This window comes from Dromiciops gliroides, chromosome 6 (assembly GCF_019393635.1).
Source record: "Dromiciops gliroides isolate mDroGli1 chromosome 6, mDroGli1.pri, whole genome shotgun sequence".
In the NCBI taxonomy this organism is placed as follows: Eukaryota; Metazoa; Chordata; class Mammalia; order Microbiotheria; family Microbiotheriidae; genus Dromiciops; species Dromiciops gliroides.
Genome location: NC_057866.1, coordinates 136,492,095 through 136,518,340, shown reverse-complemented (window position 1 = coordinate 136,518,340; position 26,246 = coordinate 136,492,095). Strand labels below are relative to the sequence as shown.

The 26,246-nt window shown below is 33.6% G+C and overlaps 1 protein-coding gene across 10 annotated transcripts in view; it reads left to right on the top strand.

Annotated features, from left to right (window-relative positions):
• Nucleotides 1-26,246, top strand: part of EPHA5 (EPH receptor A5) — a 522,081-nt gene that overhangs the window by 435,258 nt on the left and 60,577 nt on the right. For 7 of the 10 annotated variants that reach the window (XM_043970528.1, XM_043970532.1, XM_043970527.1 and 4 more), the window contains one exon: nucleotides 20,374-20,439. The exons of the other annotated variants lie outside the window; for them this stretch is intronic. In XM_043970528.1, the coding sequence (XP_043826463.1) occupies nucleotides 20,374-20,439 (66 nt within the window). The remainder of the gene's footprint in view (nucleotides 1-20,373; nucleotides 20,440-26,246) is intronic. 10 annotated transcript variants of the gene reach the window in all.

Sequence of the window (26,246 nt, the reverse complement as noted above, 5' to 3'; positions counted from 1 at the left end):
ACATACAATGCTTTCAAATTTGCAAAGCAATTTAGATATATTAAATCATTTGAGTGACATGATGCTCCTGTTATGTACTATGGGAATTGTTATCTCCAATTTATAGATGAGGAAACTGAATCTCAATAGGGTTGACACTTGTCCATGGACAAGAAGTTATGGCAGGTGGATTTGAACTTGGAATTTCCATATCTCAAACCCATTGTTTGAGGCTTTAGTATAGACTGTCTTCCCAAAAAACCCAGGGTATGTTCAAAAAGGTATAGTCTTTATACATTGACACAACAGTAACTTCTGAACAAACATCCAAATTGTATCTGGTTCTATGTCTGGCATATATTAGTTGTGTGATCCTTGGCATGACATGCTTTTTCCATCAAGGTGTGTCCTATACCTATGTTAAAAATCATACAATTTATTTTGAAAATATAACAACAGAAATCATTCTGTTTGATGACCAACTGACTTTTAATATCTAGTGAAACCTAAAACAAAGAGGCCTTTGCTTATCAAATGTGTTACCACTTTCATGAAGAAGATCCAGTGCAGTGTCCAAATGGAAGAGGGATTCAGTATAAATAGTAAAGTCCTAAGGATGATTTTCTTCATGGATTACACTATGCTAATTGGCCCAGAATATTGCAGGAACTCCAAATGAGATTGATAAGCACTTTGAAAAGCTTGATGTGACAGACTATATAAGGGGAAAATGTAAATGAAGAATTCCTATTGTCCAGATTTTGACAAACATTTTGATGAGCCACTTCTAGAGTAACATCAGATGGCTATTGAAAATAGACAGTGTGGGGCAGCTAGTTGACTCTGTGGATAGAGCACAGGCTCTGGAGTCAGCAGGACCTGAGTTCAAATCCGGCCTCAGACACTTAACACTTACTAGCTGTGTGACCCTGGGTAAGTCACTTAACCCCAATTGCCCCACAAGAAAGAAAGAAAGAAAGAAAGAAAGAAAGAAAGAAAGAAAGAAAGAAAGAAAGAAAGAAAGAAAGAAAGAAAGAAAGAAAGAAAGAAAGAAAATAGACAGTGAGTTGGGCTCATCATTGAAAGAGAAGGGCCTGGATTACATTTGAGAACATCTTCTTATGACCCCAAGATTTTTGAAACAGAGGTTTATCCATTTAACCCTACAATTTATCTAGTCGTATTATAGGACTAGATATCAAGAATCACTACTATTTGAAGAATATTTTTTGTGTGTTTCTCTGTGTGTTTACAAACATATATGAGTATATACATATGCATACATACACACATATATAATCAAAATTTGAAGTTATCTTGTCTTTTTCTCCTTCCCACCTATTTCAACCCCCTGAGGTATTAGGGGAGGTCAGAAGGAGAAGGGGAGAAAGAAAAAAGTAAAGAGAAAAAGGAAGAAAAGGAGAAGATAGAAGAAAGAAGGAAGGCATAGAGGGAGGGAGGAAGTTAGGAAGAGAAAAGACAGCATTCTTATATAATGTAATCATATTCAAACAAATAACAACAGAAACAGTTTCATTATTTATGTCCAAAAATGTTTTTTTTTAATTCTGCATATTAGTCAATTATTTCTCTGTCATGAGGTAGGTCGAGTTCTTCACAAGTCCTATAGAATCATGATTGTTTATGTTCTTGATCAGAGTTCTTAATTAGAAGATAACATATCTGGGGAAGTCTTTATCAGATAGGAGGTTTTGGAGGGGAAAATCAGAGTGAATAATGATTCACGTAAAAAAAGGGCATTGTTTTTCCTGAGATTATCTTTCTAAAATATTATTTTCAATTTGATTATTATTCTCTAAATTAGAATTTGGAAGGTGAATGGAAGGATACTGTGTTAGGGAAATATTTTAATGACATAGGACTAGGCAATATTGGATTGGGCTTACTACTCCACACCGAATATCACAGGGATGGGGCATTTAGTTCTGGGCAGACTAGAGACTAGAACGAAAGGGAACACTGTGTGGACATGCCATAGGAGTAGCACTAGGACCTGAGATTAAGGAAAATATACAAAGGACAGGTTGTTTTTATAGTAAGAACAATTGAATACTGAAGAATTCCATATTTATTTGTCCAGAAGACAATTTAAAGAATTTCCCTCATCAAGTGAGTGGACTTCCTTGCAGTTAATTTGTGGGAGGTCATGGACAAGAGTAAAAGGATTGGCAAGAATGAGTGGGTGACTATCTGCATTTTGGAGAGAGAATATCTTCTTCAGTGAGGTCACAAATGGATTGGAATATTGCAGTTTCTTTTTTATGGGTGTTTCTTGTTAACATTCACTGGAAATTTATGACCATTTTGAGACCAAGAAGAATATAATTTCCTAATATCTAAAGGTATTCAGAGTATAAAATGCTACATAATCTGAGAATGAAAATAAATCAGCCTTTAATATGATGTCTTGCACAATTTTTGGTATGAAACTTATTTTTGAAAAATCTTTTGGAAACATTTTTTGGAAGAGCAGTGGGAGTTAAGTGACTTGCCCAGGATCACACAGCTAGTAAGTGTCAAGTATCTGAAGCTGGATTTGAATTCAAGTCTTTCTGAATCCAGGGCCAATGCTTTATCCACTGTAACACCTGGCTGTCCCTGGAAACTCTTTTAAAGACACAAAAATAATAGAGTGATAAATCACTATGCAGTGGTTAAAGTATTTCCAGAGACAAAGAATTAGCCAACATTATAAAATATATAATAGTGGTCAGATGTAGTGATTTACACTTTGAAGGAATTAGACCATTAGAATTATACTATGAGGTATAAGGTAAATCTACATTCACTAAATTTCATAGTGGTTAAGCTAAATTTATGTGAGATGATTAAATACCTGGCACATTTTCAGCAAAAAAAAAAAAATAGTGAATTACTATTAGATGTATATAATTTAAGCATTCTCATTTCTATGTCATATTATAATAGTTTTAGGTTTTGTGTGTATTTTTCCCTCATTAATAACAACTGATAATAAGGAATAATTATAAATAAGGAATTGTATTCTTTATGATATAATTTTGAATTATTTTCCTGCCATATTGATTTAAGAAATTGGACTTATTTTTGATCAAGGAGCTATTAAAGAATGTTTTTCTACATTTTTATATACTCATTTATGTATTTACTCTAATAGTTAAAAACAAGCACAAATAAATAAGAAAAAAAATAAGAAAAAAACTATTATTCTGTTTCTCCCTCCTCATTCTTATTTCCCTAAAGATACTAATTAGATACTAATTTCCCTAAAGATACTAATTAGCACTCTCCAATTGACTTTACTTGATTTGTGTATACTTCTACTTTGGGGCCTGTCTAATTTTCATTTATTTAGAATGAATTTTGTATAATAATAGTTTCAGGACAATATGAAATTTGAATTAATAGACTCAAAAGGGCATAAAACAAAAGGTTAAAAAAATTGAAACATCTTTAATCTCGTGTAAATATTTTTCCTTTACAAGGAATTCTAAAGGTGTAATCTAGTCCCCTCATACTGCTCTAGCCATGTGATCTCTTGTTATATCTTATTACTCTAAATTCCAATATATATATATATATAGTTTTATTTCTGCTCCTCTCCTCTCACATATATTATTTCTTAGTTTCTCTCACCTAGGTTATGACAGTAGCCTTATCCTGAGAAGAATGCCTTCTAAAACACAGCAGACAGGTTGTTATCTGATTTTTTTTTTACTGAAAACCTCTAATCACAAAAATAGATTGCGTCTTGAGGCAGCCTTTCCTACTTTTTAAAAGCTCTAATTAATTCCCCCACATTTAAATTAATGTGAAATATTATTCTTTGCACATTGAACCAAAAGGACTTTAAACTAAAAAGGAAAAGAGAAGAAAACTGTTTATTCAAGTTCCACAGTTTAGATACCATTGAGAGAAGCTACAATGCAGAAATAAGAATAATTATGGAGATAGCCAAATGTTCAGAAAAAAAAAAATCAAAGAACTAGTAAGAAAACCTATGGCCTCAGATGTTTATAGAAATACATTGAGCAGGACTGAAAAGCAAGATGAACTAAAGCTCCTAGGAGAGGAAAATGTGTTTTATCTCTCTAACTGAAGTTCTGGAATCAGACTTATGATTGAACTATCTCTGGAAATTTATACTTTATTTACTTTATTTAAAATATTGAGGGGGAAAATTGTAGATCAGGAACTTTTAAACTGTTTTATATCATGGGCACTTTTCGACTTGTGACTTTGGTGAATTAGAAAATAATAATAATAGCAATGATAACAATAATAAAAACCCAATATTATTCTTAGAATACTATTTTAAATGTCTAAAATAAAACACATAGGATTATAAAAAAATAAATTTTTATTGAAATATAGTTAGCAAAATATGCATTATCCTGGACATGTTCAGGCATGCATATAAACACAAATAGAGATAAAGGCTAGGTTGGATTTTCCATAGAAAAGAGCTACTACTAGTTCTACAGAAATGTAATGACCCAGTCATGCTATTATGTATCAGATCAGATCGAAAGACTGTTCTGAAATTGACACATGCTGTGACATTCCTGAGTTTAAAAATTTACTCAGCATCCTAGTTTACATACTATTTAAAATGATTTCTTTTTCTTTATAGTAAATTAATTTGCATTTCTGTTAAATTTGTTCAAATCCTGTTGCTAGACAAAAAAGCATTCAATCCCTATCTTCTCAGTAAGTACTTCTGCAAGATGCATTTGAATACAATCCCTCCATAAAATTCCATAGCTTTGTAAGATAAATATGCTTTAAAAGTAGGTGGATGCTAGGGGCAGTTAGGTGGTACTTCAAATATTTCTTCTACTAGTGAAGGGTAGTTGTCTCTTGTTGCCCCTCCAAATTCATGGTTTAGATATTTTTTTTTTTGGTAGAGCATTGAGGGTTAAGTGAATTGCCCAGGGTCACACAGCTAGTAAGTGTCAGGTGTCCGAGGCCAGATTATAACTCAGGTCTGCCTGAATCCACGGCCACTGCTTTATCCACTGCGTCACCTAGCTGCCCCTCATGGTTTAGATTTTTAAGTAGATTGGTTCTAAAGAAATATTTCACATAATCTTATGACAAATTTCAATTAAAATAAATTCTGTTAAATTCCTTGTATATTTCAGAAATTGTGCTAGGCGCTTGGAATACAAAGTTAAGAAAATGAATCTCTATAAGCTAAAGTAAATAGATTTTAAAAGAGAAAGATACAGTAATTTCAAGGAGAGAACCTATCATTGGAAATTTCAGGAAAGGATTAATGTAGGATGTGGGATTTGAACTGGTCTCTGAGGGAAGCTGTGGATCCTGGCCATGTGAGAGGGGGGTGAAAGCCATAAGCAAAGGAGTTGGTATATAATGGATATGGACTAGCCAGTAGGCTATTTTGACTGAAATAATATGTGTGAAGGAGAGATATTTTAAATGGCTGGAAATATATGTAGTATTGTGAAGTTGCTTACTTAAATGATGAAGTAAAGATTTTGTATTTCATTCTAGATCAAATGTGGAGCCGTTAAAGATTTTTGAGAGAGTAGGGTAGGGATGCCATGGTAAGACTTTTGTTTTGGGGATACAAATTTAGTAGCTCTGGGGGTAATGCATCAGAGAGGACAGAAATAACTAAAGGCAGTAAGACCAATTTGATGGCTATTTTCCTAGTCCTCATAAGAAATACTAGGGAAGAAACTGTGAGTGGAGAGAATGGTACACATAAAAAATATGTTGCAGACTGCTAAGACAAAGGAGTAATTGTAGACATGGGGTTGAGGAAAGAGGGTAGATAATGATGACTCCATGATTTTAAAGCTTGAAGACTAGAAGGATGGAGATGCTATAAAAAAGTGCGAAATTTCTATAGGGGTTTTGTGAGAATACAATTTCAAAGTTACTAGGTAAACCAATTTTTATTTTCTACTTTTTATTTTTTCCTCATACTCATGGGAAGAATTAGCATTTGGATTTCTTATTTGAATTGGTTCATGCTATTGAGAGAATTTGAACAGTTGAAGGGACCTCCAATGTCATTTAGCCCAAACCATACTCAAAAAGAATGCCTACTAAAAGATACTCAGTAAGTTCCCCACTTTAAATATGGAGAACTCAACAACTCCAAAGCAACTTTTATTCTACTTTTGGATAATTTGAATAAGATCATTATTTTCCTGGTTATATTAGTTCCATACATCAAGAGAAAATAGAAGCTGAAAGAATTTGACTATAGCACAAATCAAATAAAAAACTCTGCCTTGCAACAACTTGGAAGTTTCATGATTCTATTATTAGGAACACTTCCTTCACTGATATAGATTTCCACCTCTCCATATTTTAAGAGATGCTCTTCCAATTCTACTTTGTTGCCAAATCAGAGTCCTGGTAGATATCAGAACTAATATACAACCATTGGTTTCCTTTTGCAAATGGATTGTAGTTTTCTTTATTAGTCTCAGAAATTATTCTTTGATATACTGATGCCTGTCAACAGCAGGGACATGACACCTTTGGAAGTATTCATTTTTTAGCAGAGTTCTAGTAGGAGCTCACTGAGTTTTTAATTGAATTAGACAGTAACATACAGAACTAATGCTGCATGTCAAGCTTCATACTTTCAGTTTTATTTAATATTTTGAGTTCATAATACAATCTGTTTTAATCTTGAACCATTCATTTTGAAGTCTGGGGCACCAGGTATATTGGTACAGCTGCTGTAGCACAGTCACTCATTTCTGTTTTTTTTTTTTTAATTTCTTTTTTTGGCAGGGCAATGAGAGTTAAGACAGTCACTCATTTCAAACTCAAGGTACCCTTTTCAATGCAACAGGGGTTTATTAAATACCTGTTGTATATGAGGAATTATACTAGGCTTTACGGATATGAAGGTGAAAATCAACACTGTTGTTTAATGGACACATTTCAGAATAAACCTAACACTGACTGTGTTGTTGCTGAACAAACAATCTATAAATATTTAATCTAGGATCACATTATTATTTAAATGAGAAAAATAGAATAGAATATTAGAAACTACTCAAGCACCATCTCTGATTTTACAAAACTAGCTTATTAAAAACAAACCCATGTTTATGAATTTATAAACAGAGGCAACTGAAAAATGAATGAATCAACATGTGCATTGATTTAATATGTAGAAGTGATAATGTCTTTTAATTTTCACATACTCTTCACTCAAAACTTCAGCAGCAAAAAAATTCCAAAATAGATTATAATTTTTAGCAAATGATTTTTTAAGTTATTCCAGTAGGATGAGAAATTAGAAAGCCATTGAACTCTGATGTCAGAATGATAAAGATCACAACTTTGCCCCTTAACATTTGTTTTAGCTATGGCAAAGTTATTTGTCCTCTTTAAGTTTCAGCTTTCTCATTTGTAAAGTGCACATGATAGTCAATAGGCATTTATTGAGTTATAAAAACAACAGCTAATATTCATGTCTACTATGTTCCAGGGACTATGCTAAGTGTTTTATAGACATTACCGCTTTTGATCTTGCAATATTCTTGGGAGGTAGGTGATATTATCATTCTCATTTCACTGATGATAAAACTGAGACAGAGATTAAATGACTATTCCAGGGTCTCATAGATAATGTGTCTTAGGTAGATTTAATATATGCATGTACTTGATGTATGCAAAGCATCATGCTAAGTGATGACCAAGAAAGGAAAAGACAACTCCTGCCCTGGCAGCTAGGTGGTGCAGTGGATAAAGTACCGGCCCTGGATTCAGGAGGACCTGAGTTCAAATCTGGCCTCAGACACTTGACACTTACTAGCTGTGTGACCCTGGGCAAGTCACTTAACCCTCATTGCCCCCCCCAAAAAAAGAAAGAAATATTTCTTTATGTACTTTACTAAAATTAATATTTTTTTAAAGAATAGTTTTAACTTAAAGTTTGGGGTGCTAGGAAGAGAAAAAGCCTATCAAGCTGAAAAGTCATATAACTCTGGCTGAATACTTTGCCTGGTAGCTAGTTAGTAGTATATAATCCCTCCAACCCATTTCAATTCAATTCAAGCAAACTTTGATTAAGCATCTATTATTTGCAAAGCCTTATGCTAGGTACTAGACATAAAAAGATTAAGACAAAGGTCTACCTCCTGAATTATGTGTTGTATCCATATTTCTCTATCAGAACTGTCTGCTCTCAGTGGCTAGTTTATTTTCTGAGCTCTAGTTAACCCTAAAAATTGTTATAGATCTGGTAAAAATTGGTGAAAAGTGAACTAATATATGCAAGATAATCTAGAAGCTCTTTATAAAGCAAGTTCAGCATATTTACAGTTTTAATTCACATGCACTTATTTAGGCATTATATAGATTTGAGAGAAAAAGTATTATTCACATTCTATAGACTTCTCCATTTGAAATGGTTGAAGCCTTTCTGTGGATAGACCAGTTTCTCCAACATAATCCAGGTCACCTCATCTAGAACTATATGTTTATACCTAGAAAAAAATCACCCAATAATTTTCAACTTATTTGGCAATTCATTTTATAAGTTATTTGTGCAGGACTGGATGATGTTTTTCTCCATGATTTAGTAGGATTCCCTGGAGATATTCATCTGTGGAGTAAGCAAAATTTATTTTAATGCTTTTTGCAAACTAATAAAGGGAATGATTTTGGACAAATACATTTTCAGTTTTCTTTTTGACATGAAGTTATGGTCATTTAAGCAGTCCACAGGATAGAGTAAATGGTGGATACTATTAATTATGTTTTGTTTTTATTTTTGTTTTTGTTTTTTGGACAGGGCAATGGGGGTTAACTGACTCACCTATGGTCACACAGCTAGTAAGTGTCAAGTGTCTGAGGCCAGATTTGAATTCAGGTCCTCCTGAATCCAGGTCCAGTGCTCTATCCACTGCAACACCTAGCTGCCCCCTAATTCTGTTTTAAGCTTTATTTGATTTTTCTTGTTTTTTTTTTATATCACCTTTATTTCCAAATGTATTTTTTTTTTGGGTGAGGCAATTGGGGTTAAGTGACTTGCCCAGGATCATACAGCTAGTAAGCATTGTCTGAGGCTGGATTTGAACTCAGGTGCTCCTGACTCCAGGGCCAGTGCTCTATCCACTGCACCACCTAGCTGGCCCCCTAATTACAGTTTTTAATGTGTTTTTTTTTTTTTTTTTTTTATGGGGCAATGAGGGTTAAGTGACTTGCCCAGGCTCACACAGCTAATGTCAAGTGTCTGAGGACAGATTTGAATTCAGGTCCTCCTGAATCCAGGGCCAGTGTCTTATTCACTGTGCCACCTAGCTACCCTCCCCTAATTACATTTTAAAAGAGAGTCAATCATTTGACCAAATCTCAAGGAGGAAATATATTGCTTAAGAATACTGGCATGGGTCGCTAGGTGGCACAGTGGACAGAGCACTGGCCCTGGATTCATGAGGACCTGAGTTCAAATCTGACCTCAGACACTTGACACTTACTAGCTGTGTGACCCAGGGCAAGTAACTTAACCCCAATTGCCTCACCCCCCCCAAAAAAAGAAAAGGATACTGGCATGAATATTTTATTTTGTGGGCCCAATAGTGATTTTTATTTCTTTTTGAAATTCTTTTTCATTGTTCATGCTAATGCTGTTTTTTAAAGAGATTTTCTTTTTATTCTCAAAGCTATTGCTTATCTAAAAGTAGAGTTGTACAACATTTTGTCATAAATCCATAGGTTTCTGTTTCTGATTTCAGAGGTAATCACATGTTGAAATAATTAACATTTTAAAATAATGGTTATATTTTAATAAACAATTATCAATATTTGAATTAATGATATTAAATAAAGTACAATTTAGCAATAGATATGGATATTGGAGGTTTGAATTGATTAGTACATGAAATTCCCAGTTGAAACTCTCTCCTAATTCAGGATGGCAACTTCATAGAAATTTAATAGTCATAGAGCATTTCCTATTTTAAGTTAATCCCCTGACGTCATATAGTCAGAGGCAGAATTTGAACCCAGACCTTTCAGGAGTCAACATAAATATTATTTTAATATTTCTTAGATGGTAACCTTTGTTATAGTTGGTGTAATCAATAAAGCTATAATGATAGAATGCAGTAATTAAGTTAAAATTGCATTCATCTTTACAGGGCAAAAGTTGTATCTGTGATATAGCTTGTAGAGAAAAGATAATAACATCCAAGACTAGAAGAGAAAGAAAGAAAACAATGATATTCAGTACTGGCTTTGGAAACAGAGAACCTGGTCTGATTGCTGTCTTTACGATCTGGGCAAGTCAATTAACATTCTTCAGCTTCAGTTTTCTGTGTGTATGATGTGGAGGTTAGAGTAGATGTTGTCTTCCAATTTTAAAACAATTAGGATATGAGCTAAAATATGTCTTCCATGTATTTTATACCCTTCTAGTTGAAGGAGTTGATACCTGTATTTTCCTTTAATACATTCTATAAATGAGTCATCCTTTTAGGTTAACAAATTCTGTAAATTTGCAAACACTTCCTAAGAAAACTAAGTCAATGGATCATTTGCAAACTCAAGTGACAGTTTTTTGTTTTTGTTTTTTGTTTTTTTCCAGTTCGGAAATGAGGGTCAAGTGACTTGCCCAAGGTCACACAGCTAGTGAGTGTCTAGTGTCTGAGGCCAGATTTTAATTCAGGTCCTCCTAAATCCAGGGCCAGTGCTTTATCCACTGCCCCATCTAGCTGCTCCTCAAGTGCAAGTTAATTTAGTAAGATAATCACATTAAAGCTTCCTTAAAATCAGCATTTTTACTTGAATGGGAGTATTGAGTTGAATAAAGAGGAGGGAAGAATAAATTTGGTAAGGAAAGGCTAGAGAAAAGTAGAAGGCTATTTTTAGATGCAATTGTTGTTGTTTGTCCTTCATTCTCAAAGAGGGCCATGACATAGGGAAGTGATGTCATACTTGCTGTGAATTGGATTTCAGTGAGTGAGGGCTGTACAAAGTCAATAGACTCCCTCTCCTCCAGAGCCATCTGGGTCCAGTGGCAAGACATACATCAGGATGACTGGAGGTGGCCTGGGATGCAGTGGGAGAACTTAGCTTTTTAAGGGAAGGTCTTTCCCAGGCTTCAGTTTGCCTGAAGCAACACCCATTCAGTGGTTAATGCTAGATAAGAACTGAGGCACATAATGGCCTCCTTTACATAGTCAAAACAAATTAATTAACTAATAAAGGAAGGAAGGAAGGAAGGAAGGATCAGTATGATAGGATAGAAAGATTTGATTAATTAGAAAAACTAACTTCAAATTTTAGTTCTCTGACACAATACATACTTCTAGGATATTGTACATGGGTCTACAACATTGCTCAGGCAAGCAATTTCAGCTTTCTGAGCCTCTGTTTCCTCTTATAGGAAAGACTAAGTGGATGTTATCTTCTTGAATTAAATGTGTGATGCTTAAGCTTGTCTGTTCATGGCAGCCTGGTGAAAATATAAAATCTATGGATTCCCTCTCAGAATATTTTTAAATGCATAATCATAAATATGTAGGAACATTGAAGAAAACAATTACATTGAAATAGTTATAAAATATATTTTCAAATAAATTTGTGGATATCAGGTTCAAAAACCCTATATCAGATGATCATGTGAATCATGTACAGGCTCTTGAGGGCCAAGTAAAAGAGGAAAGGGGCAGAAAATAAGTCAGGACCAGTGGAAAGGGGGGGAAAAGACAAGTGAAATATAGCTCAGGTTTATCTATAGTCAATTGCTATTGTAATTCCACTTATAATCTTAATTTAACTGAGAGTACTATAGGCAGAGGATCTAAGTTTTCATATTGTGTCTTTTACTTTTTTCTTGTGTTCCTTTGGACAAGTCAATTTTGATATTTGGACTTTAGTTTACAGAAACTTATTGTGTGTGGGGGTGAATTATAAAAGGACCATAAAGTCTCACTGGTCTAAATTTTATGATACCTCTATTATTCTATTAGGCTATAATGTGTTATACTCTAATAAGAGAATAAACTTTTATAGCTACTTCATATAGACTTCAAATCTGACCTCTTACACTTACTAGCAGTGTGAGCTGGGATGTCACTCAAACCTCAGTTTCCTGATTTGTAAAATGAGCCAGAGAAAGAAAATAGATCTTAGTGTTTCTTCTAATAATTGTTTTGTATAGTAATATGAATGGTATACTTCTTTTTGTCTCACTAATATTATTAGTACTGGTATCCTCTATGTTACATTTATCATACATTTATTCCTACTTATTTCCACCTCTCATTATTTTCTTGCTATAAATATCAAGTATTTCAGTCACTCCACAAGAGCAGGAGTGCTGTTCAGGTAGATGTCTTAACTCTTTCAGGTAGTTGGGCTACCATTTAGGTCATAAATTCAATAAAACACCATTAAAGTACTAATTCTATTCTATAGTGTAAAAAATAGAAACTTAGATAATTTATGGCATTTTTTTTCTATGGTCCACAAAGATGTACTTAGTGAAATCATAGAATATTAGAACTAGAATGAATTTTTATAATCATCTAGTATGTTTAAAAAGTTAATATTTCTTATCTGTACCTTTTCCAAGTTTCTATATATTCTCAGGTGAGTTTTCTGCCCATGACATTGTAGGAAAAAATTATTTGAAGCAATGGATAGAGATGAGTCAGGAGAAAGGATATCATCTAATATAAGCAAATCCTACCTATATATTTTATGCAAAGTGCATGTTACCGGGAAAATTTTTAAGGCTGATGGAAGAACAAAAACATCAAAGTTTCTAGGATGAAGCAAATAGGTTTATTGAGAGAGGGTTAGTCCCCCAACAAAGCCAATAGGTTTATTGAGAGAGTTTTAGTCTCGCAATAAAGCTGGTCATCCAGACATTGGACCTGAAAGACCCAGAATTACAAAATCCATGGGTTTATATAACCTTCCAAAAGTTACACTTGTACAGTATTTTATCATTAGTTGTGCTTCTAAAATTAAAACATATTCTTAGAAAATATGAGGAACTACCTAAAAGATTATAAATGTCAGCATTATGATAGCAATAGGGTGGGTCATTGTTAGGCCACTGGTCAGCAGCATGAACTCTTTATGGGAAAGTATGTCACTCGTGATTATTAAAATATAGCATTGCTGACTACTAGATCCTGTGATATTACCTAATGCTTGACATTGGAAAATTAGGAAATATGAGGAAAGACTTAACCTTTTGACCTTATGTAATCTATATATAATAATATCTACATATAATAAATCACAATATTTTAGTTAATATATTGATTATTATCTTAATCAAATCACTTGTAACTGGTGAATCTCTTATAACTAAGGAATGGGGAAAATCTCACTCACAATGTAAAGGAAATAATTATTTAATTGAATAAAAAAAAACAATTTAGTCATAGAAATAACAGACAATCAGAATCATAGAGATGGAATTATAGGGGATATCCAAGGTTTTCTATTCCAACCACCCTCAAACTATACAAATAAGGAAATTGAGGTCCACGGGTGTTAAGTGAACATGCTCAAGGTAAAATAAGTAGTAAATGGTAGTCATATTTTGAAAACAGATCATCTAAATCCAAAATCAATTTTTTTTTTCTTCACATCATCCTATGTTATCTCCATTTCATAGGACAATCCTTTATCAATTTTAATTTTGTGAGGCAATCAGGTTAAGTGACTTGTCCAGGGTCACACAGCTAGTAAGTGTCAAGTGTCTGAGGCCAGGTTTGAACTCAGGTCATCCTGAATCCAGGGCTGGTGCTCTATCCATTGCACCACCTAGCTGCCCCCTGTCCTTTATCACATTTAAGAAATTATATTTCTCCTCTTCCTTCTCCTCCTCCTCCCCAGTTCCTTTACCATACATGATATTTTATGCTCCTATTGGCCTTGACCATATTTTGTGTACCACTTCTAGATATTTTCCACCTTATTTCCTAAGTGGTACCAAGAATGATCAAAATAATTGATATTTAGTTTGATTAAGGCAAGGTAGAATATGACTATCCTCATTCCTCCAAGACATTATGATTCTCATTGTACCCTATGATCACATTTGCGCGCGTGCGCGTGTGTGTGTGTGGTGTGTGTGTGTGTGTAAAACCATATTACATTGTTGACCTATTTTGAGTTCACAGTTCACTGAATCTCTCAGATCTTTTTTCACGTAAATTGTGGTCTAAATATACATCCACTCTCTTGTATTTGTGACATTATTTTTAAAAATATTGATTTTACCATTCTTTTCTGCATTTGAATGTCAAATTTTATATTCAATTCTGGTTTTTTATTAGGAATGCTTGAAAGTCCTCTATTTTAATAAATAACCATTTTTTTCTTGTGAAGGATTATATTCAGTTTTGCTGGGTATGTTATTCATGGTTGTGATTATAGCTCCTTTGCCTTCCAGAATACAATATTCCAAGTCTTTTGCTCCTTTAATGTGGAAGTCACTAAATCTTTTGTGATCATGACTGTATCTCCATGATACTTAAACTGTAACTGGCAGCTTGCAATATTTTCTCTTTGATATTGCAGCTCTGGAATTTGACTATAAAACTTAGGAGCTTTCATTTTGGGACCTCTTTCAGGAGGTAATTGGGGGTTTCTGTATCTCAGATATGAGGGCAAATTCCCTTTATAATTTTTTGAAATGTGATGTTTAGGCTCTTTATTACTTTAATGTATTTCAAAATTTTTAAAATTATTTCTCTTCACTCTATTTTCCAGGTATTTTTCCCAGTGAGATATTTCATACTTTATTCTAATTCTTCATTCTTTTGCTTTTGTCTTATTGATTCTTGGTGTCTCATGGAGTCATTAGTTTATACTTGCCCAATTCTACTTTTTAAGGATTTAATTTTCTTTGGTGAGATTTTATACCTTTTTAAAATATTTATAATTCTGTATTATAACAAATGCCTTTCTTCAATGGATTTTTGTGCCTCTTTTACCCTTAGGTAAATTATATTATTAATGTTTTATTTTCTTTAATATATTTGTAACTCTTTTATCAAGCTATTAATTTTCTTTTCAACATTTGCTCATCTCACTCTCAATTAGAATTTTTCTTTGAGGCTTTGGTTGTAGTTGGTTTTATGTTATTATTTTCTTCTGAGTTTTTGTCTTTGTCTTCCCTGATACCATACTACTAAGGTCATTCTTTTGTTTTTGTTTTTATTTGATCATTTTTTTGTTTGGTTTTTTTTTTTGTTGTTGTTGTTTTGTTTTTGTTTTTGTTTTTGTTTTTGCGGGGCAATGGGGGTTAAGTGACTTGCCCAGGGTCACACAGCTAGTAAGTGTCAAGTGTCTGAGGCTGGATTTGAACTCAGTTCCTCCTGAATCCAGGGCCGGTGCTTTATCCACTGCGCCACCTAGCCGCCCCCTGATCATTTTTTTTCAATCTATTTCTTGACTTCAAACTTCATGGCAAAGTTGGGCTCTGCTCACCTTTGGGTGGAGAGTCATTGTCCCAAGCTTCAGGCTTTTTAATGCTGTTGTTTCAGAGCTATTTCTGACCTTCTGTATATTGTTGGTCCTTCCAACATGGTTTCCTCCTGGGAGAGGTGTTATCACTGCTGTCCTTGTCTATGCTCTGCTTTTTACCGAGGAAGTGACCCTGCTTCCCTGTAGCCACAAGCACTAGCACTGCTCATAGTCCTGGAATTGTAAGTAAGTTCCTTTGCTAGCATTTCTCTTGTCCCACAAACTTCTGACTACGGTCTGTGCTCCCTTGTGACCAGCCACATACCCTTCCCTCCTCCCTGGAACTATGACCCAGAACTGCAAATGGAGAATGGAGTTGTCAATCAGTGCAAGCTATACTCTGTTCCAGGAATGGGTCCCATTCTTTCTGACCAGTTGTCTGCCCCTCCCCCCCCCCCCAATTTACCTCTTCTGGGCTTAGAGCTTCCAAAGCTGCTACTGCAACCATTGTTGTTGCTACTGGTTGTATGAAACTCCTAAGTTTACCTAAGCCAATGTCTCACCCTAAACTTTTGTTGACTCTGCTTCTCCAAAATTTAATTTGAGGCAGCATTTTAAATTGGTTTGGAAGGAATGTTTAGAGACTTCTTTGCTCCACCCTATGACATTTTTAAACCAAAATGAAAGACTTTATTATTAAATTTCATCCTATCGGATTCAGCCTGATATGCTAATCACAAAAGCAAAAGAACACAGTACGCTATGTTTGATAGACCCAAAGATCTCAGGTACTGTGGCAAGTACTAAGTATTTAAATAAATATGTTGAGAAAACAGGAATGTAATCTGGCAGAAACCAGACATAGACAAATGTCTCAAAACCTATATCAAGATATGTTGAAGACTGATATATATTTTAGACAGAAAGGGTAATACCAGAAGCAAATTTTTACACCAGAATATACATTATCTTTCAGGTTAATGAATAAAGGAAAACTTTATGACCAAGCAAGAGATTGAGATATTCACAGATTTTTCAAAAAGCATAATTTGAACATATAAATTTTTTAAATGTTGATACAAAATCAAGAAATGCAGGGAACTAGGAAAAATTTTGCATTTTTTTTTCTGATTAAGTCTTATATCAGAAATACATATGGAATCAAACCAAATTAATTAGAAGAGACATTTTCCAATATATAAATGGAGAAGGGTTATAAACAGGCAGTTTTCAGAAGAAATCATAGTTATTAATAATATGTATGGAAAACTTCTGTAAATCATTCATTAGAGAAATGCACATTAAAACAACTCTGATGTACAAGCTCAAATAAATCGATTAAGATAAGATAACAAAAATGACAAGTTCTGGAATAGATTTGGAAAGGTTTGTATTCTAGTGCACTGTTAAAGGAACTATAAACTAGACCATTCATTCTGGAAAGCAATTTGAAATTACACCCCAAGAGCTATAAAACTACATACTTTTTGACCCAAGAAGACTGCTACTAGGTTTATAGCCCAAAGAAATTAAAAGGATGAAGAGTACCCATGTGCAAAACAATAATTTTAGCATATCTTTTTATGATGGCAAATAATTAAGAACTAAGATGATGACCATTAACTGTGAGCTAGATGAACAAGTTATAGTTTATGCATGTGGCAAAATCTAAGTATTCTATAAGAAATAATGAAAGGGATTGTTTCAGAAAACTGGGAAGACAGATGAAAAGATAGCAAACAAAGTAAGTACAATCAGAATAATCATAAATGCAATAATAAAGATAATCAAATTGAAAAGATTTAATAACTTACTAACTATACAAAACAATGACCAGCCATAATTATAAACACTCAATATGAAATATGCCATCCACTGCTAGATAGAGAACTGATGGAATCAGAAGTCAGATCTTTTCTTTTCTTCTTTTTTTTTTTTAGGAACATGGTTAGTTGAGGATTCTATTTTTTTTTTTGATAACCATACATATTTTTCATGTGTTTTGCTTTTCTTGCCTTTTCAATGTATGGGAGAGAGGCAGTGATAGAGAAAAAGCATTTTGAACTGAAAATAAAGAATAAAAAATACTCTGTGCCTTAAAAAGTAAAGAAAATATCTATAGTATTTTTTAATCTAACATTATTATTATTAGATCTTGATCTAATAATTTTGCTAAAAGAGTAAATATGTTTGTTTGCCATGACTTGGTCTTCATGAAGTCCTAGTGATTGTGATTTCTGCTTCTTTTGCTAGATGTTTACTAACCATTTCAATTACTACTACTCATATTCCTCCTCCTCCTCCTCCTCCTACTACTACAACTACAAAAATTAAATTATGTGATTTATTTCCTAATATTCACTTTAATTTCCACATTGCCTTGACATAAAGATCAATCTATAACTTGAATGAACTTACAAGCTAGTTTGGGAGATAAAGTAGTTCTTTTTTAAATCAATAACTATCTAACACAGACAATAGAAAACATGTGCACCATCGGTTTAGTGGAATAAGAGATCAATTAATGTGGGGGTAATCTTGGAAGACAATACTGGAAGTAAGATTAAAGGAAAATTAGATCTTATATATAATTGACATTGACCTACTTTATGATTTATAAATCTATTTTCTTTGCAACAAACTAGTGAAGTAGTCAATGAAGGTATTATTTTCATTATAACAATAATACAATATAAGTCTAAGGTCTTATGTGTCTCCAGGGCCTTATGTCCAATTATTCACTCCCAAGTGCCACACCTTAGTCATTACTGTACATAATGACTCTAATTTAGTTCTGCCCAAACTGCACAAAACAATCTATTTACAACCAATTTTAAAATTAAGCACATTTTCTTTATGTTTTGATATCTAGTAAGATGCAATGTGGTATATTAGAACATGTGCTGGACCAGGTATCTCAGTACCTAGAATATAATATATATTTTTTAAAAAATATAGGATAGATGTACAAATGGTATACTGTTCAAATTACATTAGACTGAGATTTGACAATGTTATGTTAAGATTTGTTTATAGTATATCAATGAGGAAATCAACATAATAAAATGGAAGGAACACTAGTACTCAAGTGAGAGCAACTGGTTTCAAATGCTTACTCAGTTCCACCCCTTCTATATGACCTTCGCAAGCAATTTCTCTTTTCTGAGTCTTAGTTTGTAATCTGTTCAATGACAAGATTGTACTAGATGGTGTTTAACGTCTCTTCCAACTATAAAATTCTTTTGATTTTTTTTATTAGGAACCAGCATTGGTCAAATCAGTTTCACATGGTTAGGTATATGTCTATTGGGATTGTATTTAGAAAATATATTACCCTCCAGATAGGAACAGTGATATTTCCCACTATCTACTTGATGATATGAATGGAAATTTTTGTTGACTATAGCACAGGAGAATTTGGAAGAAAGAGTTTTCTTAACCAATGTTATTGCTATCTCACCTATTTCATGGTGAGTGATAAAGATTATAAAAGAACAAATCTCCACTTTAGACTGATCATTTTCTTCAGTGTGAGATGTATGTTCTTAGATGGACAAAATAGAGGAACAAGCTAGATACATCTTCACAGTGTAGTCTAATTATTTTTGCTTTATGTACTAGGAACATTCAAAATATTCATATTTAAATGTAGGTAGAAAAATACTTTCCTGAATATATCACTGCAAAAGTATTAATTTAGACTCCACTTAGATGTTGAGATTATGTGCATATGTCCTGGAATATTTTTTTGGTGTGGTAAAATATAGTTTAATTTGCAAGCCATAAATAGGAAAATGTGGAAAAGTACAATTCAATAGTTCAAGTGACAATAATATCAACATTATCATGCCAATTTGAAAGTTATACTCAAGTTAATGATGTTGGGGGAATATGTCTAAACAATAAAATTGAGGACTTTTTGATAGATTGTCGTAGTGGAAATTTGGCTATCTATACCTTTCCATAGACAAAAATTATTTGACACCTTATGTAATCTAAGTTTTTTCTCCAATGGAAGTAAAAGAAGTAAGTAGTCATTGACTGGAGTAGCCAACCTATATTGTTTTTGTTTTGTTTTGTCTGGCTTTGTTCTTTTGTTGTTTTTTATGATAGCAATCATGTCAATCATAGTACAGCTGATACCAAAAACAAAAGAATCATGTAGCCTGTGATGAGTTCTTCATTCTGCAGCTATCTTAAATTGCTATGAAAAAGAAACAATAAAGATATATGCATGAAAGAGAACTGGAAACCAAATACTAGATATCATTCTTGATTTCAAAATTTCAGTCTAAATTTGATAAAATTCTATATGAGTTTGGCAAATTTATAATGATTTTATCATATGATTTACATGAACTGCCTCCCCCCAATAAAACAAATGCAGGGGCAGCTAGGTGGCACAGTGGATAAAGCACCAGTCCTGGATTCAGGAGTACCTGAGTTCAAATCCAGCCTCAGACACTTGACACTTACTAGCTGTGTGACCCTGGGCAAGTCACTTAACCCCCATTGCCCCACAAAAAACAAACAAAACAAAAAACAAATGCAAAAGTACTCATCAGATCTCAAATATATACATGGGTTAACATTTGTATAGCACTCAAAGGTTTATAGATACTTTCCATGTGTTACCACATCAGAGTCTTAAAACAATTCTGTAAGTTAGGGGCTATGTTTATCACCATTTTATAGATGAGGAAACAAAGACTAAGAGAGATTTAGTGGCTTGGCCAGAGTCAGACAACTAGTAAGTAACTTGAACTCAGGTCTTCCTGTCTCCATGTCCAACCCTCTCTCAAGTTTACTCACATGGACTAGTTATTAAAGCAAACCTTTTATTTCACATATTTAGGATTAAATCTTTAAAAACATTGACAAATTAAAAGTTTCACATATCGCTATGTGGTATTAGAGTAGTGGGATCCATGCCTTATCTTGGGCTTTTTTTTTCCTTTTCAGTTGCTGTGAATGTGGCTGTGACAGGGCTTCTTCCCTGTGCGCTGTTGCCCATCCAAGCCTAATATGGTTAGTGCTCCCCTTGAGTTTTTTTCACTCCTATGTTTTACTTTCAGTATATATTTTCTTTCCCCACTCATGTGCCCTACACTAGTTCATTTTATTAGCTAAAGATGGCACTATGTAAAAACAATATTGTTTCATTAAATTGAAGATGGTGTCCAAAAGGTGACATAATAAATGGTTCTGTAATAGATTATCCCAAACAAGGTATATGAAAATGCTATATGTAAGAGCATAGCAAAATATTTATATCTCTTTATCAACAATGTCATACTATTTCCAGTGTAAAATTTATTCATTCAATTACCATGCTGCATACAATATACTATGCTAGGTGTTGGTGATACAAAGAGGGAAAATTAACTATTTTCTGTCATTAATGTTTTTCCATTCTAATGGTGGGGGGAACAAATAAACAAACAAATAAACATATATATATATATATATATATATATATATATACATATATATATATATATAAGGAGAGAGACAGAGACAGAGAAAATTGTTCTGAGAAAGAAGAACAATTATTTTGTAGTTGTTTAGATGTTGTTTTCTTTGGGGGAGGAAGAGAAGGGAATACATTAACTAGTTGAATTGCAAAAAAGACTTCCTGAAGGAAACAAGTCATTAAAATAAACAGAGATGAAAAGGGAGGGTGGACTTTCCATAGATGGAAGACAATCTGTTTAAATGTACAGAAATGGGATTTAGAATACCATTTTGGAGGAACATAAATTAAATGAGTTTTGCTACAAATAAGGAGTTTGTAGGGTAGTGGCACTAATGTGAAATAGTGTTTTTAAAAGTTAGAACAACATTTTGAAGGATTTAAAGACCTACAAAGAAAAGTTTTGATTTTATTCTAAAAGTAAGGAGCCACCAAACATTCTTCATCTGAATAATATAGTGTGAGATGTACTTTTGGAATATGAATTTAGTAGTTTTATGAAAAATAGATTAGAGATGGTAGAGACTTGATATAAGTAAATCAATTAAAGAGCTGTTGGAATAAGCCAGCTGAGAGATGATGAGGGCCTGACATAGACTGATGCCCACTTGACTGGAGAGATAAAGATGAATATGAGATCTGTTGAAAAGAGAGGATCTATAGATTTTAGCAACTGATGGATGTGGGGTGGAAGGGAAAAGAAAAGGAATGACAAATGGGATTAGAAGTGATGTCATAACCATTTTACATTTGGCATGCTTTCCATGGAGCAAAAGTCATATCATATCTGAAAGCATCATATTTCTTCTCTCAAGGTGAATTGACTTTACCATTCCTTCAGAAAGAACCAGGCAACTGACATGTGATATTGCATTTCTTATAATCACATAAAGACCCTATATGTTTGAAACAACTCATGTATAAATATCTTGTAACCACCAAAATTGCTACTTATGCCCTTGTTCTATTTTCCAGGTAAAATTTTTATATTTCAATATAGGGTTTATGAGATATATTTCATGGTATTCTAGGAATCCCAGAGCAATGTGTTAATATGCTGCTTGTTGGGTTCCTACTATACAATCAAATTTTCATTGATTTCACAAGTCTATGTCTCCATAGATTAATAATGAGAAATAAAGAAAACACTGAACTGTAACCAAAATTAGAGAGTGTTTCCTCAGGTCATACTGTAGAAATTATTTCAATTATAAAAAACTTCAAGATGATGTTAAGTAGATGGTATCCATTTATTTATTTAATTTGATCTTGTATTTCTTCTAAAATTTGAAGTGTCAATGATGAATCACAAAGATCTAAATTGTTATAATTTTCCTATTATTTTTCCAATGTGGAAAGCTATGAGTTTTGTGGTGTGAGATTAAAAATTGGATATAAGAGCATTAAACTCGCACCCCAGAAGTGGAGTGCTTGGTCACGCTCTCCCGAATAGCAGCAGGCGCATCGCTGTTCGTCACAGTCTCCTCCCTGAAAGGGCGGTCCTTCAAAAACTGGCGGTCCTTCAGTTATTGTTAGCCAACTCTTAAATTTTAGCTAAAAACTTTCATTTTTTTACCACAGTGGCTTATTTTTTTATTTTCTGTGATTTAAAAACAATGAATTCATAAAACTTCTGGTAACTAAGTCATGTATCATGGCTAATTCAGTGTCCGATTCAATTAAACTTTTTTTTTCTTTTTAAGTTAGCACAATATTGACACAGTAAGCAGATAGAAAAGTCCCACCTCTGATACATTCTAGGTCCATACCCAAGTTACTTAAACTCTAACTTCCCAAAATCAATTCACTAAAACTATAAATTGTCAAGAAGTGACTGACCTCTTTTAACAATTAAAGTTCCTCACCAGGAACTCCCAAAATGGGAGAAATGAAAGAGTTGCTTTAAAAAAATAATCGCCAAGCACAGTGCTTGTCTTTGAAATTACAAAGGCAAATCTGAAAGAGTTCCTCCTCTCAATAAGCTTACATCACACTAAGGGGTGGGAACAAAATAGAGACAAAAATCTCAGTAGGAATCTGAAGAAATCAATTTATAAACAGCATGTACTCAACTCAGCACTTGAAAAGTGTATTGGGAACATTATGAAAACAAAGGTTATGGACAATTATAACCAACTTCTACTACAAAGCAAGGATGATTTCTCAAAATGTCAATCCAAAATTTAAGAGGAGAAAATAATTTTTTCACAAATTGAGGACTAAAGTCGGGGCAGTAGGGTGGCGCAGTGGATAGAGCACTGGCCCTGGAGTCAGGAGTACCTGAGTTCAAATCCAGCCTCAGACACTTAACACTTACTAACTGTGTGACCCTGGGCAAGTCACTTAAGCCCAATTGCCTCACTAAAAAAAAAAATACTAAAGTCATATTGGAAAAAATTATGAATGTCCCAAAGAATTCCTTCAAAATTATTTCTTGTAAGACAAAAGTATATCATTGTTAAAATTGATAAACAATTTCAATTATAATTACTTAGAACAGAGACAAACACACCTAAAATAAATTTTGGAAAATAATGAGAGCTAAAATTGTTCATCTATTTTCAGGACAACCATTTAGTTTCCCCAAATCATAATAAAGAGAAAATCAGGGGAAAAAAAAAAACAGGCCAAAAATAGGCATGATATGGTAGTGGCTGTGTAAGAATAAGTCAATTTAAAAGCTGAAGACACAGACAACCAATGATATTAGCTATTTTATGAGAAAATAAATTAATCTAAGCCCTTTGAAAATATTCTTTTATAGAAGGCTACTTTAAGAACTAAGGAAGCCTTTTTGGTTTGGTTAATAGAACTATCTTCTTAATCATCAAAATCCAGTTTCAAGATATTGATTAAATAACAATATATCTGGAATTTCCTAAAACTAATTCCATTAGTATTTATGTCAATTCTAGAACCTGAAAAAATAAAACTAACAGAAAAATTCAACTCTAATAAAATGATCTACCAAGTTGTTCATTCCCAGTAACCCTAAAATGTGCTGTCAGATCGTAGAGTATTGAAGAACATTATTTGAAAATCGGTGATCTAGGTCCTTCTCCATAGAACCGCTCTAAAAACTACCATGAAGCTCTACTGAATCAAGGCTACCTTGACAACTCTCCAAGCACAAGTCACACTTTGTTTCCTCAGATTTATTGATAATTTTTACAGAGGATTACAACTCCAATTACTCTACTCTCCTTATTTCACTAGATTCAAAATCAGTAAAACAGGCCAGGAAGAAATACATCTTCCTACAATGATATTTTATTGTCACAAAGCTTTTCTGAATAAAACTCTACACCAGCACAATGAAATGCAATTAGAGAAGCTTAAAAATGTCTAAATAAAAAAGGTACTTAAATTATACAAATAAATTTTTATCATTGTTTACCAGTATACATAAAACCTTACACTTCTTAGTTAACATAATCTTGCGATCACCAAGAAAGTATGTTTTTTTGAGATTCATTCTGTGTTACACTGGTATATATTGAAATACCTGATGACTCCCACTTTAACAGTTTCAATGGCCAGAGAAAGTGATTGAATCATTTCCATTGTACTTCCAGTGAATCTTTGGGCCAATCTGGGCTAAAAAATGGATTCCAGATGGACCTAGAGGAAATAAAATACTGACACTGCTACTGCCTCCAGGTCACCATAAAAAAATGCTTTTGCACTTGAACTGGAGAACATCACAGCAGACACTCTTGACTCAAGTCTTGTACAAATGTAGTCCTATGGACTTAATTAATTGAGGCAGAAATCTACTATAGTTCATCTCTGCAGTTCTTAATAAGGATTAATTTATAATAAACAAGAAAGAAGATTCAAAAATTGTTATGCAAGAATGAATGAAATTCAATTATTAAACAATATAAATCAGGCACTGTAGTAGATTCCATAGATAAAAAGGCATGGTAGGCATGCCTTACCCTCTGGGAGCTTGTATTCTAATTGAAGAGGAAAACCAAAGCATGTGGGCTATTGTTATCAAGATTTAAGTATATGTAAATCTTTTGAAAATGATGCCCTTTTAAATAAAATATCACCTTAAGAATTTAGAAGAAAGATAATTTTGTTTTGACAAACAAAGAAATAATCCCTTTTCTATTATTTTAGATTTTATACTTCACATTAAAACAGTGATTATGATTAGAGCCATGGAAGGCTTTATCATGCCCTTTACAGAGGCAATGTTATTTTATTTTTAATTACTATCGCCAGAACGAGAGGTAGAAATAAGCTAGCTTGTATGTGTATGGCAGGTGGGTGGATGACAAAATGTGCTTCAAAATGTGTCTGAGATGGTTGGTTGTGAAACCTTTTCTAGTTTGTCATCACTCACAGGCCAAACTCCAGCCCCAGACAAGAAATCCAAACTATGTGGATTAAATCAGGCAAGAAGAAAGGCCTGGTCTTTCCTTGAGAGTGATCATCAAATTTGGAAGTTTGCTTATACTATATGCAAGTTCTGGCATTTGTTTGATGTTTGACTATAAAAAAGACAACCCTTCCTGTTTCTAATGCTGCTACTGCATGCATTTTGGTGTTCTCCTGACCCTGTTGGCTTGGCACATCAGTCTTTGTTTTGTAGGCAGTATTAATACCAAAATCTGCTTCCTTAAATTCTCTGATTGACATAGTAATACTATCACTATTTAAAGTATTGTCTTGGATCATTATAAATGCCACATAGTTCATTTAAGCGATGCTTTTAGAAGTCTTTGTCATTAAATCTACCTTGCTGCAGAGATTGATGGAGGAGTTGTGTAATATAAGATATTGATTATAAATCTTTCAGTTGTCAGTGATGGTTAAAAAGTCCCCTTTCTCCCCTTCAACTTTTTTTTAATTAAAAAGTCTGTCTCTCTCTCTCTCTCTCTCTCTCTCTCTCTCCTCCCCCATCCATCCACATGTACACAGACACGCACACAAACATACATATATATATATATATATATATATATATATATGTTTTGGGCAGGTGGGGCTTGTTAGCCTTGGCAGGCAACCCACCTAGGGGAAGGAAACCCTGATTTTAAACCTCCGCTGCCCTGTGGCTATACCCATATATGAGAAAAATCAGGAGTCAGAGTCCCTTAGGTAGTTGGATGTTGGACATCACATCCCTCTGGCAACTCCTGCGATGGCATTGCTGCCAAACTGCATTGGCTCTGCCTCTCCTTTGGATCCACCAGTGTCGTGGAGAGGGAAAACCTGCTGCATGGTCAACAGCTTGTTTTCCATATTGATCTGCCCAGGCCAGCACCCTAGAGAGGACACTCCAGCTACTCCTCATGGGGTAGATAGAACACGGGATGCGAAAGTCACCTGTTATAAGTCACTCAGGAGC